At 54.9% G+C, this 14120-nt stretch overlaps 1 protein-coding gene across 4 annotated transcripts in view; it reads right to left on the bottom strand.

The window, feature by feature from the left end:
- Positions 1-2555: 2555 nt before the first annotated feature.
- The window catches only part of ALPL (alkaline phosphatase, biomineralization associated), a 63504-nt gene continuing 51939 nt past the window's right edge, over positions 2556-14120 (bottom strand). For all 4 annotated transcript variants that reach the window (XM_044237365.1, XM_044237367.1, XM_044237366.1 and 1 more), the window contains 6 exons: positions 11589-11732; positions 9668-9737; positions 7298-7432; positions 5220-5411; positions 4672-4791; positions 2556-4011 (listed from right to left, as the gene is read on the bottom strand). In XM_044237365.1, the coding sequence (XP_044093300.1) occupies positions 3749-4011; positions 4672-4791; positions 5220-5411; positions 7298-7432; positions 9668-9737; positions 11589-11732 (924 nt within the window). In that variant the 3' untranslated portion in view covers positions 2556-3748. The remainder of the gene's footprint in view (positions 4012-4671; positions 4792-5219; positions 5412-7297; positions 7433-9667; positions 9738-11588; positions 11733-14120) is intronic.

The following is a 14120-nucleotide window of genomic DNA, read 5'->3' as shown; positions in this document are numbered from 1 at the left end:
TGGGGTTACGTGACTAGTTCTCACCAATGGATGAGAGTGGAAGCTATGTGTGTCACTTCCAGGAAGACGTGGTTAAAAAGGGTCCCTACCCCCCTCGATCCCCCCATCGATGTGCTGCTCACAGGACTTCAGTAGTTCTGGTGAGAAAAAGCATCCAGGACTCGGAGGAGGGCAGAGCCACAAGAGGGAAAGAGCCTGGGTCCCTGTCACCTGACCGGATGCACCATCACACATTTGAGATAGAAATAAACTCTTCACTGTGTTACACTCCGGATTTATCTTTAACAGGAGAAGCGTTATGTGGATGAATAGAGGTGGATTTGTCAGCCCCTCTCTGTTCTTTCTTCTTGAGAAAGCATCTGAGAGCCCTGAAAACCCGTGCTGAAGGAGGAAGATGCTCACTCTTAGCTTCTGATGGGTGCTGGTGGGCAGGGCTGGGACCACTGCCTCTGCCCCCTGACATGGATTAGTTACAGTAAAGGTGACAAGTGACCTGAGAGTGTGGGGGCCCAGCTTGGGTGAGGGTGTCCGAGGGCATGGGGTGTCCGAGCACCACGGATTCACCTTGAAGCCCATGGGGCAGACTCAGGGTGGGAGGGAGCCCCTGCTCCTCATGGGAGCTAATACTCATTACATGCTCGACTCGGCACTGGGCACCCTCCATTCAGGTGTAGCGAAGTTGAAGAACTTGACCTCGTTCATGGAGACGTGCTCCCCCATCTCTGACTCCTGGTCCCTGCTTTCCAACCTCCTCGGTGTATCCCAGTGTTTCACAGATGCTGTTGGTGCCCTGTTGGCATCCTCTGAGCATTTAGTGTTTCAGTACATTGCCAGGGTGGGGGTTCTCTGAGCTCTTCAAGGGCAGGTTGGAAGTGTCAGGGTGTTCCCTTTCCAGGAAGCAGCACTTAGCCAATGAGGGAGGAATTGGGGAATAAATGCCCCAGCTCCCTCGCCCAGTGGTGGGAGGATTGAGGTGCATCTTCTGCTGGGTCTCCCGGTGGCTGTGGGGTGGGCTTGAGCCCTGGTTGCCCTTGATGGCAAACTGCTTCGTAACTTACCTTTTATCAGCTTCCTTCCCTTCCCTGTCCCATTTCCCGACCTTCTGGGCTCCTTTTACAAACCACTTGCACGCAAATCTCAGAGTCTGCCCTTGGAGAACCCAACCCAAGACACAAAGTACGGTTTACACCTTGGCACACGGAAGTTGATTTCGGGTGGTGCTGGTGAACTTTTAAAATCTGACTCCTCACCTGTGCATTTAGACAAGTGTTTAGGAAAGAATAGTAGCAATAGGACAAAAATAGGGAAGGTGGTATGAGCGGTCTCTTTGCCCTGGTGAGAATGTGAGCACGTGGCTTAAATTTTCCGAGCCAGCTTCGGAGTGGCTGTGTCCCCCTTTATGCCAGGACTGCCAGGAAGTTCGGAGAGAAACCTGCTTGATTGTATTTTCTCCCTGAAGGAGGGCCCTCTTCCGACGTGGTCTCTCAGCCTTCCGAGCTCAATAACTTGACCGGCAGTGTGTTGAGTCACCTGGACTGGCTGCATCAGAACCGTATTCGCAAGTGGTTGGAAATGTATTATAAACAAATGAAGGATGTCTTGAGTTTTGGAGCTTTGGAATGGAATGTACCTGGACTACGGGACGCCTGGGTGGCTCAGTTGGTTGGAATGTACCTGGACTCCAATCCCAGCCTCGCAACCTGGAGGACCTTGAGCAATCACACCAACTCTTGGACCCTCAGTCTCATCTACAAATGTGGATGACGGGGGCCTACTTCCTAGCGAGGGTCAGATTAACCGACTCCATATAAAGCACCAAGCACAGAGCTTGGCAGATGGTAATTGATTGACAGGAATGGTTACGATGATTACCATTATAGGTAATCATTCTGTCCAGCTAATTATAGGGACTGTCACTGCAGTAAGGCAAGGAGCCAACCTGGGGACCCTGAATACGCCATGTTGGTTGCAACCCTGAGTCTAGTACCCCGGCCTGATAATTAGGAATGGAAAAGAGATCACAATCACCAAGCCAGGCTGAAGCTCTGTGAAGGTCTGTGTGCTTTGCTGCAAAATTCGTAAGACTTGCCACAGTGCCCAGCATCTGCTCAATGCAGTTGGCGCTTGACCAGGAGTGGGAGGGATGCCAACTTCCTGCAGTCAGAAATCCATGTGTAATTTCTGACTCCCCCCCCTCCAAAATGAACTACAAACGGCCTTACTGATAATATAAGCACTCAGTTAACACATATTTTATATGTTATATGTAGTATAGACTGTATTCTTACAACAAAGTCAGCTACAGGAATGAAAATGTTATTAGAAATCGTAAGGAAAGGGGCGCCTGGGTGGCTCAGTGGGTTAAAGCCTCTGCCTTCGGCTCGGGTCATGATCCCAGGGTCCTGGGATGGAGCCCCGCATTGGGCTCTCTGCTCAGCAGGGAGCCTGCTTCCTCCTCTCTCTCTGCCTGCCTCTCTGCCTACTTGTGATCTCTGTCTGTCAAATAAATAAAATCTTAAAAAAAAAAAAAAAGAAATCTCATAAGGAAAATACAGTTCACAGAACTCTATTTATCCAAAAAAATCTGCAAGTAGACCCATGCAATTCAAACCTGTGTTGTTCAAGGGTGAACTGGATTTGTTGAATGAGTGAATGAATGAAGGAACGAATAGCTCCGCTGAGCCAGGCCATGTGGCTCTGTCTGTAGGCATGTGTGGCAAGGGTGTCCTAGGCCCCTTGGAGGCCTTCTTGCTGTGGATTTCAGGGCCCAGAGGCATTCTTCTTGGATTTTCACAGCAACCCGGGACTGGGCTATGTCCCATTGTAATGTTAAGGAAACAGAGACACAGAGATACAGAGCCATTTGCCCAAAGTCACACAGGTCGGCAGGCAGCCCCTTCCTCCCGGCCCAACGCCACCCGCACTCCTGGGCCCGGAGTCCAGTCCTCTCCCAAAGAAACAAGCTTGTCTCTCTCTCTTCCTCACTGACCACAAAGACTCAGTTCTGTCCTCAGAAATATTTGGAAAGTTTTATTTAAATGTTTTGTGTTCCCTTTTAACCAACACCAAAAAGAGAAAAAAAAAGATTTTTTTTTTTTTGCCTTTCCAAACAGGAGTGTCCCTTCAGAGAGGAGTGGGCATGTGTGTTAAGAGCTGAGAAATGTCTGCCTGTCCCGGCTGCTCTTCCTGGCCCAGGAAGCCCTGGGGTCGGATGGCCAGTCCCAGCTCACCTCCTGGGAGTCCCCGGCAGCCCCGGGATGAGTGAGCAAACCCCCATCCTGGGGAGAAGAATCGGGTCTCCCAGGCAGGGAGGGACGTGAGCCCAATGGGACCTGGTGGTTCCAAGAGGCGAGGGGAGTGGGAAGGTCAGATCCGGAATGTTCCATGGAAGCTCCAGGACCTCCAGGTCTGGAGAAGTGTGTTTGCTAGAAAAATAAGATGCCTTGAGAATTTCTGCAGTCAGCCTTCTCTGCCTGCCCAGAGAAACCTACTCTGTTGGCCCAAGGGGCAGCAGGAAGGGAGTAGAGGCCGGAGGCCAGGAACTGGTCTGGCTCCAGTGGAGGATTCCAGAGGGGAGCGAGGCTGGGCAGCAGACTTTGGTTTCCTGGGTCCTCTCTCTGGCAGCTGTCGAGGCTGTGAAGGCCCCCCTACCTGGCCCTTGAGGGGCGGGCTCCCAGACGGTGGGCCGTGCTGAGAGAGGGAGGCTGGCCATCTGTCATAGGCTGGTGGGTGCCTGGGCCCTGGGCCCTCAGAATAGGATGCCCAAGGGGAGCAGGGCCAGCAGGAGGAGGGGCCCTGGAGAAGGGCCACCAGCTGAGCTGGCCGAGGCACAGTGGTCCTGGTTGGCACCGATGCAGGCCGCGTAAGCCATCACATGGGCAATGTAGTTCTGCTCGTGGACGCCATGCAGCAGGTGCGCCATGGGACCCTTGGCGAAGACCGCGACGTCCTCCCCACCATGGGTCTCATAGCGCAGGGGCACGGCGGACTGTGCCTGGTAGTTGCTGTGAGCTGTGGGCCAGAAGAAACACTTGCTGAGAGCCTGCCAGGGGGCTGGGCTCTGCTGTGGCTTCTCCCTGCCCTTCCACGCTGGCTCGAGTGCTCTCCTTCTATAGAGGACATGAGGCTCGGTGCAGGGACATCACTTTGTGCAAGGGCTGCGGGATTTGGGGCAGAGTCTGTTCTGACACAGAAGCCTCTCCTCGACCCCCAGAAGAGGAAAATCCACCACCTCCTCTGGGCTGTTTAGTGAACCCAGGAGAGCCTCTCACTGGGCTTGCTGAGAGCGGCACAGTCAGACCCCCCAAGGACCACCGGGGCCACCGTGAGCAAATGAACATTCAACCACACGGAACTAGAGGGGCACACGGAGAAGGCTCAGCTCCGGGGAATTACAGCCACAGTGGAAATGGCGGTGTAACAGCAAAAACGGTAAGCCCTTCAGACAACCCTGGCAGGCAGAACTCTTTCACGGAAGAAAGGGAAGCTGGGAAAGGTAAAACTGCACGCCCAAGGTCACGCAGCTACTCCACGGTGGATGGGGAGTTGACCTGAGATTGTTTTGATCCAAGTCCTGGCTATTTGGAGCCTCCCCCAACCTTGGCCACGAGCCTCCAGTATACCCAGACCCATCCCCACGGGGTGCCCTGCCCTGGATTTGGGCAATCTCACCGTAGTCCACCATGGAGACGTTCTCGCGCTCGCCACCTACCACCTTGTAGCCAGGCCCATTGCCGTATAGGATGGAGGTGAAGGGCTTCTTGTCCGTGTCACTCACCATGGGGGCCAGACCTGCGCAGGAAGGCACTGGCCCAGGGATCTTGGAGCACCAAGACTACGGCTTGGCGATCCCTAGATCCCCTGTGAAGAACCTTGAACCACTCCATGAAGCCACTTTCCCAACCTGACTGATTTCCCACCAACTACCCCTCCGTTTTCATGGTGCCCCCATTCCTCCTGATGGCGGTCCATTCCCCCCAAGGCCATGTATCCATCCTCTCTCATTCTTCTATCCACCCATCACCCAGGTAGCCATGCAGCCCCCCACCCCTATCCTGTAACGGCTCCCGTCCCCCAACACTACCTTCTCTTCCGTAATCCATTCTCAGAGTCCCACCTGTGTCAGGCCTGGAGCTTGCTGCCTCTCCCATCCTACTCCAGCTCCCCGATAGGCACCCCGTGGGAGTGGCCAGTGCCCACCCCAAGCAAGACTCACTTACCAAAGATAGAGTTGCCACGGGGGGTGTACCCCCCAAAGGTGAAGACGTGGGAGTGGTCCGCAGTGACGACAGTCAGCGTGTCTTCCACGGAGGTCATGATGCCTGCCTTCCCGATTGCCCGGTCCATCTCCACCGTCTCGTGCAGTGCCAGCTTGGCCTTGCCCTCATGATGCCCGTGGTCAATCCTGCCCCCTTGAGACACCAAGGCAAAGTCCTTGGGTGAGGGGGAGAGCTGCACCCCCAGGTCCTGTCACATGACCGCCAGAGGAACCATTCTTTGATAGGGAATGGCCACATGCCAAGTACCATGTTGGACACATCATGCCGCCGTGCAACCTTTACAGCGGCTCGGTGGGGACAGGTTGTGGACCAAGGGTCCATGCATGGAGAGAGCGAAGCCAGGATTTAGAGCAGATCCACGTGACCGAAAAGCTGTTGCTCTGTCCAGCACCCCTCACGGCCCTCAGAACAGCTTCTCCAACTCCTCGAAGGAGTCGGAGACCTCTGACAGGTGGAAATGGAACAAGCATGCCTAAGGGCCTACTGAGTGCCAGGCATAACAAGCTAGTGTCTAGTTTCCCCTTCATAACAATCCTAGGCAGAAATGGGTACAAAATCAGCCCCATTTACAGATGGTGCAACTGAGGCCTTAGGTGCAGAAGTGACGTGCCCAAGGTGGGATGACTGGGATTTGAACTTGGGTGTTACTCTCATTCTCCATACCTGGGCAGTACCCACGGCAGGCCTTCATAAAGGCCTCTAAAGTCTGTGCCACCTCTCTTCTAGGTGGGTGCAAGAGGCCTGGCTTTGCGCCTGGCTTCAAAGTCATGGCCAAGGGCTGCATGACCTGAGGCGACTCCTTCTCGTCTCTAAGAGGAGGACACTGCCTGAGTGGACACTCCCACTTCTTAGGGTCCTGAGCCTGGTGTCCTCCCTTCCCATTGGCCTGAGCCTCACCACACTGGCCTTGCAGGCTGGCAGGGTGGGTCCTTCCTTTGTTGTGGTTCTGGGAGCAGTCACAAAGAGGACTGCTCCCGGGGGAGCCCATGTTCACCACCACTGGTTCCTGGCTGGGTCCTTGGCGTCAGAGGGCTGTTCAGGCCAGGCTGAGACCGCCATGCTTGAGTGGGAACCCCGGGGTTTGGCACGAAAGCTGCCAAGCCAGGCGGCCGGCCACTGGCCTCTGGAAGGCAGAGGGGCCCGAGTGTGTGTATGTGTGGTGAGTGTGTGTGTGTGTGTGTGTGTGTGTGTGTGTGTACAGGGAGAGTTCAGTGAGGCAACATCTGGAACCATAGGAGACAATGGCTGTTAGAACTCTGAAGATTCTGGAAACTTTATCACTTCCTCACACTTCCTATTGTTATTGACTTGGCTATTGTGTAATCATAATAATGGTAATAATAGAAACACCGAAAGATTTATTTTCTGCTGGACTCTGTTCCAAGTACTTTATGTCTCTGAACGCAATGGATGTTAATAATCTCTCTAAGCCCATTTTTTACCTCATTTTACAGAAATGTATAGGCAGAGGTCATACAGCACCAGCAAAGAACCAAAGCCCGACTCTAGGGCCTCCCTGCATGCTGGGAAACCCTGTAAACATTAGCATACAACACTGCCAACTCCTAAAGGGACGGACTCTCCCAGTCGGGGGATCTGGGACATCCCAGGGTCATGAATCTGACCTTGGCCTCACAAGGGCATAGTAACAGCAAATGCCTGCCATCTAGCTGAGAGCTCCCTCAGACTGATAGGTATCTGATGTGGAGGACGCTGGACCTGTCTTTTGGGAGGAGGGAAGCTCAGGGAGGGACCCCCAAAAGGAAGGCTTCCACCTCCTCTTCTGGGAAGCCTTCCTGGACTACTTGGCCTGACAGGTGATCCTCGAGCCTAAAGGAGAACAGCTTGTTGGGCTGGGAGTTTCAACACCATGCATAACCCGTCTTCCCCAAAAGGAATTTAGCCTTCTCCCCAGAAGTGGATGGTTGTCTTTGAGAGTTGGAGCACCCCATCCCCGGACCCGAAGGCCATATACCCAGAATCTCCTGGGGAAGTGGCCCTGCAGCCTGGGGCCCTACCTTCCACCAGCAAGAAGAAGCCTTTGGGGTTCTTCTTCAGAATCTTGATGGCTATCTCCACCATCTCCGAGAGTGACGGGTCAGTCACATTGTTCCTATTCAGCTCGTACTGCAAGTCCCCCGGCTCAAAGAGACCTAAGGAAGATGTAGACGGTGAGGTTTTCCTGTGACCCTGCAAGGGGGACCCTCCCCCACAAGGAGCCTGGCTGTCTCAGGGAACACAGGTTCACCACACACAACTTGGGGTTAGAACAAGCCAGGAAGAAGCTGCCCACAGGTGGGTCCAAACTTGTGCCCAGCGCTGTGGGAGCACAGACGGCCTCGTTTCCCCTTCACAGCCACACTATGGCGAGGGGATCACCACATGCATTTTTCAGAGGAGACTGGTAAGGGGATCGCTATGTCCATTTTACAGAGGAGACTGAGGCACGGGTGCTCAGTAGCTTGGTATCTTCAGCAGCTAAGTGGGCGATCCAGGACTTAAAATCCATCAGTGTAGTCCCAGGTCTGAAGGGCTCCAGACACAGCACCACAACCCCCTGGGCAGAAGACCATGGACTCAACGGGGCAGCTTGGGTGTGTACTTACATGTCACGAATAGGTCAGGCTTGAAAGCCAGAGTGCCCGGTACAGGGAAGTAGAAGCAGCTTTGGCTCAGTCCCTTCTGTTCCCCGAGCTTAGTTTTCTCTTATGAAATACGACTGATCCATCCCTTGCCCAAGTCACAAGAGTCCAAATGTACCAGGTTGGTGCTTCCTGCCCTCAATGTTCCTTCCAGAACACCCTGCCCCTTCCATGAGTTATGTGTACAGCCAGACAAGAGGTGCAATGGACAGAATGCTGTGTGCCCTTCTAGGAGCTTTGGAAGCACAGAGGCACCACAGATGGTGCCCAATAATCCCTGCCTTCTGAATTTACACCCTAGTGTGTCCCCTCCTACAGTAAGACTATCCTATGTACCCAATAGATCACCACAGAAATGATGCTATGTGACTTCCATGCCATGACATAAATTATGGCTTTAGCTCTGAAACAAGCCACCATGTTGTAAGGACACCCCACCAACTCTACAGAGATCTCCATGTAGTGAGGACCTGAGGCTTCTAGACAATAGCCTGCACCCACTTGCTAGCCTTGGGAGGAAGCCATTTTGGAATCCCCGGCCCCAGTCAAGCCTTCAGATGACGGCAACCTCCTGGGAGACCCAGCTAAGCCGCTCGAAATTCCTGACCCCAAGAAACTGTGTGAAGTCATAAATGTTTACTTTTGTTATTTTTTTTACTTCTTTTTCATTTATTTTATTTTTTGGTTTACTCTTCTTTTAAACTGTTTGTGGAGATAATTTGTTTGGAGATAACAAGTAACTTACACAAGGCATTGACTCTTGTGTGCTCATAATAACCCTGAGGTCATTTGCCCCATCTTACAGAACAGTCATCATTCCTACTTTACAGAAGAGAAAACTGAGGTGCAGAGAGGAGAAATCACTTGCCCAAGGTTGCACAGCTTATATGCAGTGGGATCTGCATATAGGTGGTGTGGAATCTGCATATAAGTGGGGTGAGATCTGCATATAAGTGGGGTACAGTAGGATCTGAACCCAGCACTCAGGCTCTAAGGTCCATGAGGGGGCCCGTTGTGCTACATGGGAACTTATACAGCTCTCCACAGCCTGTGTGTGGCATAGGGTGTTTGTCGCGTGACCCAGGCAAGCGGGGTATGTGTGTGTGTGTGTGTGTCTGGGGGAATCTTCCAAGGTGCCCAGCTTTGAACCCATAACCTCCAATGACACACCTAGGACCTAGAGGCTGTGCCCCTTGGGAAAGATTTGCAGATTTTGCCACCACTCGCTGGGCACAACAGCCAGGTGGGACAGGGGACCAGGCGTTGGCATGGTGGGGCTCAGGGCCTCATTCCACCAAGCCAGGGCCCCTCCCATGCGCCCCACTCCCTCGGGGAGGACCTCCAGTCAAACCAGCAGAGACAGCGTGGCGGGCTTCTGCCCAGGCCACATAGCAGGGCTGGCTCCAGGTCTCCTGCCCCAGCCAGGGGTCAGATTTACCTGGGCCGTGATGCTACTGGGCTGAGGAGCACATCCCAGTCTCTTCCCCAACCTGAGCTTCTGTTTTCCTTTGTGCTCAAGGGAACTACTCACTCTGCACAGGCAGCAGATTTCAGGCCCAATTCTATGAACCAGAACCCCTTCCACACCTCTCCCAGGTCCTAGAGCCTGAGGGCAAAGGTCCCTAAGTAGGGGGAAGGCTAGGGCCTTGGCTCCCCAAGTGCTGGACTCACAGCCCCAGCCCCAGGGCCCCCAGCTGGGTGTCCTCCATCCCACTCTCCCCTTCCCCCCCACCTCCCCCCACTTACCCAAGAGATAGTCCACAGTGTAGGGGTCAAGGCTCAGGAGTTCGGTGCGGTTCCAGACGTAGTGAGAGTGCTAGGAGGAAGGGTCTTTGTCAGCCACATGGGGGCTGGGGGGGTTGGGAGGACCGACCCCAGCTGGTCTTGGGGTCTAGGGAATATATTTGTTTCCTTCAGCCCTTACTAATCCCTCCTTAAGGCTCTATCATATGCCTTCAAGAAATGACAAACAAGCAATTCTAATGCAGGGGAATGAGAATGGAGAGACCAGGGGACACTGTGAGCCCAGAGGCAGCAACAGGGAGGGCTTCCTAGTGGAGGCGATGTCCTCATGGGGCCCTGGAGCACAAGAAGCCAGTGACTGCCTGGGGTCAGGAAGGAGAGTTTCAAACAGCAGGGACAGATCATGGAGGCAAGAAGAGGAAGAAGATATGGGTCACCAGGGGCCTGGAGTGTCCATCAGGAGCTAAGCACTGGGTGTATGATGGAAGTTGTGGACAGTCAAGGAGGAAGTGAAGCCCTAGCTCTGCACCAGTGACACCCTGGAGAGGCCAGAGGCCACAGAAGCAGCTGGCTGACTTATCCGGAGAGGGCACCACTCAGTGGCTGGGCTGGGGGCCACAGTACAGCTGGGAATTGACTGTGCATCCTTAGGACAGCCCCTTGCCTTCTCTGGGCAATGACATCAGGATCTGTGGTTCTGGAGCCTCAGGGGCTGTTATGGGAAGGAGGGCGGGAAGGCTGAGGAAGTGCCTGACTTCGCTGAGCTGGTTCCCCTGTGTTACCTCATTCGGTCACTCACACTGACCCTATGAGGAAAGTAGTTATTCCCATTTTGCAGACAAGGATACTGAGATCCAGATGGCAGAGCCACTCGGCGGTAAAGGAGAGCCTGACTCTAGAAGGGTCCAATCTCTCCCTCTTAGAGTCTACACTGAGCTCCCGAGTTAAGCACCCACCCAGGCTAGAAGGGTTCAACTCTGGTCCCATGTTCCACGTAGAGAAACTGAGGCTGGGAGGAGCCGTGTCTCTCTGACTTGGGCCAGGAACCGGCTCTGGCCTGGCTGGGGCTGACTCAGACGAATGGGAAGGGTTCAAAGTAGCTCAGTCCCGCCCTCATTCATCCTGTGGGGGCTATCCTCAGGCCCCTGCCCCCACCTTGCTTTTGGCCCAGCCCCATCCCACAAGGCACCCCCCCACCCCTGGGGGCCAGTCCTGGAACCCTCAGAAACCCAACCCCAGAGTGACATCAAAGTGGCTCCCAGGCTGCTCCCCACTGTCTTTAGTCCTGACCACAGTCATTTCCAGACCCCATCTGCCCCAGGCCCAGTGGCTGCCACAGCCACTCCAGCGAGCCAGCACTCAGGCCCTGCCAGGGCTCCAGCCTTTCTTCCCCAGCACGTGCTCTCACCGCTGGGGCCAAAGCCAAGTCACGATGGAGGGCTTCCACCTCCCCTCATGGCTCGCGCACTCCCCTAACCCTCCTCCCCCTCCTCCAGCTCAGGGCTGGTCAGCCCCTCCCTTGTGGTCTGTCCCCTCTGGGTTCCCGTAGCTCCTGGGCCCTTCGCCATCCAAGCACACAGTGATCCACAATTCCTTGTCCATCTGATTCATCCTTTGGAATTCATGCCCAGCCAGGGGCCTGGCACACAGTAGGGGCTCAAGGGGCTTGAATGTCCATGCAGGTGCTTCCATGGCCACCGTCCTCACTGCCCGGCTAGCTCCCCTGGGTGTCTGCCCCTAGAGGAACTGACTGATCACCCACTATGTGCCATTCACGTGTCTCTTAGACCATTTGGGCCCATCAGGGTAAGAATGACGACCCCCTCCCCACCCAGGAGGAAATAAACCGAGACTCAGAAAGACGGGACCCAGCTCCTCCCAGCACAAGCCAGCCCTGTAGCCACGGGGCTCCGGGACAGGTTACCTTGTGTCTCGGTTTGAAGCTCTTCCAGATGTTGATGAGGTTCAGCCCGTCCAGCCTTGTGCCCCTGGACTTCTCGTCCATCTCATACTCCACGTCAGTTTTATTCTTGGGGAACATGTACTTCCGGCCGCCCCCCATGATCACCTATGGGGGACAGGAGCCATCAGTACCCCAGGGTTCCAAGCCTCAAGAGCTGGGCTCCTGGAGGCGCTGGGGATATTGTGGACGCTTCTCCAGCTCGGAGAGTCTTGGTTTCGGTCTACACTGCCCACCCTGAGCCTCTGCTTTTCCTCTTGGGGAGAGGAAGGGAGAGGAAAGCACGAACATATGAGGACCATGGTTTGGGGCATCTGTGTGGAATGCTGGGAGGTACTGATAACTTCTCCTACCTAGCTTTCCAGAAGCCTGACTCTGCTCCTGCTCGCTTAAGAGTAACACCGTCTACGGAGCGCTGTTGGCATGTCAGGCACTAAACACTTCCGATATGTCATCTTTTTTTTTTTTTAATATTTTATTTATTTATTTGACACAGAGAGAACACAGAGAGGCAGGCAGAGGCGGGGGGGGGAAACACGTTCCCCGCTGAGCGGAGAGCCTGACACGGGGCTCAATCCCAGGACCCTGAGATCATGACCTGAGCCGAAGGCAGAGGCTTAACCCTCTGAGCCACCCAGGCGCCCCCCGATATGTTATCTTAATCAACTTCATTACCAAGGCTAGGGAACCCATGTCCCCATTTTGCAACTAAAGAAATGGAAACATTCCCCCCAAGGCCACACGGATTTGAACCTATGGCTCCTGACTCCAGCGTGGGGGCCCTGGTCCATCTGCAGAGCTGAGGACGGGGAGGCCAAAAGCCTCCTCTCCTCAGTGGGAAGCAGCATGCCACAGGCAAGAGGCCGCTGCCAGGGAGGTCTCGGGGCCGCCCGGCCGCCGGGAGCCTGGGCAAACAACGGCCAGCGCTCACGTCTGTGTAGTCCCCGCCAGGCTAATTTTACTCACCATGGCTGGTGTGCGTGGGCGGACGGACGCGGGACTGTTTGTTTTCCTTGGGAGTCCATGTTTGAAGTCCTGACTATTTTTAAAATGGGGCCAAGAGCATAACAGTCGCCGCCTGCGGTGACCACCACACCGGTGTCCTCCTGTCACCGCGGGCGTCAGGCCAGGCCACCGCCCCTGGACACCTTGAGAGAGCAGAGCCTGGCTCTGGCTGGCCTCAGATCCACCGTCCCAGGCCTGGCATTTCCTAGGCTCCAAGGTCTCCCTTACACTTCATTCCTTCCCAGGACCCAGGAGTCTGGGCAGATAGCAGAGGTGGGGAAGGCACGCAGGACCAGCCTGGGTCATAGGGAACTGGAAAGGGCATGGGCTTGGAAGTCAGACTTGGGTCTGACTCCAACTCTGTCACTTACGGACCAAGGGCCTGTCACTTCACCTCTCTGAGCCTCAGTTTCCTCATCTGTAAGATGGAAGCAACACCCACCGGCAGGATAGCCGCAGAGGAAGTGTGTTAATACAGTGTTACAACGTGGTCCCAGCACCCGGGGGCGGCCCAGGGGAAGGTGTTCTCTCTGGCAGAAGCAGAGGACACCAAAGTATTTCCAAAGAGGCAAGTTCCTCACAGCCGGCCCCAGCCAGGAGCTCTGGGGGCAGGGCGGGCTCTGAGGGGAAGGAGAGGGGACCCCGGGTCACCAGCCCCCGGCTCTCCACCCCCGTTCCCACAGAACCTGACCCCTTGGCATTTTCAGAGTGGAAAATGAAGCCCCCAATCTTCTATGCCGGGAGCCTCATCATTTCCAGCCCTAGCAGGGACTTCACACGCTCATTAAACTCCCAAATAACAGACTTGCTGTTTGGCTTTGGGGTTTGGGTTTGTGTCTTTCTTTCTTTCTTTCCTTTTTTTTTTTTAGTAAAAGATATTTATTTTCAGGGCGGACACCGGGAGTTGTGTTTCATGTGCAGCCTGGGGGCCGGGGGGCTTTGGGACGGTGGAGATGCAGGCGAGGACAGGAGGCAAAGTGGGAAAGAACGAGAGGAAGGGGGGCAGCCTTCGCTCCAGCCCACCCCCTCACTCATGCCCCAGCATGTTCCCCAGTGACCCAAGGACCCCCATCTACACTCGCCCCATGAAGCAGGCTTCCCTAAGCTCCTGTCCCCCTCTCTGGCGGTTCCTGGCACATCTCCCCAAGAAGCAGCCCCGTAATTACACCCTGTGCTTGTACAACAAATGTTCTCACATCCATGACCTCATCTCGGCCTCCAGCGGCCCTGGGAGGGGGCAGGTAGGGCGCCCTAGGCTTGCTGCACAGGTGGGGAAACTGAGGCTCGGGAAGGGGAAGCAACTTGTCCCAGGATGTGCATCAAGGGGAGGTAAAGTCAGGACAGAGGCTTGGCCTCAGATCCATGCTCACTAGGATGGGTTGCTAGGACTGTGTGTCCCGAAAAGGGGTGCTCAATCCACTGCTTGGAAAAGGGAAGTCATGGGTGGGGAAAGGGACCTTGGAAATTGGGTGGTGCATGGGGGACAGAGGG

This window comes from Neovison vison, chromosome 2 (genome assembly GCF_020171115.1).
Source record: "Neovison vison isolate M4711 chromosome 2, ASM_NN_V1, whole genome shotgun sequence".
NCBI classification, from domain to species: Eukaryota; Metazoa; Chordata; class Mammalia; order Carnivora; family Mustelidae; genus Neogale; species Neogale vison.
The sequence above is the reverse complement of the archived record's forward strand: the minus strand, read 5'-3'. Positions and strand labels throughout refer to the sequence as shown.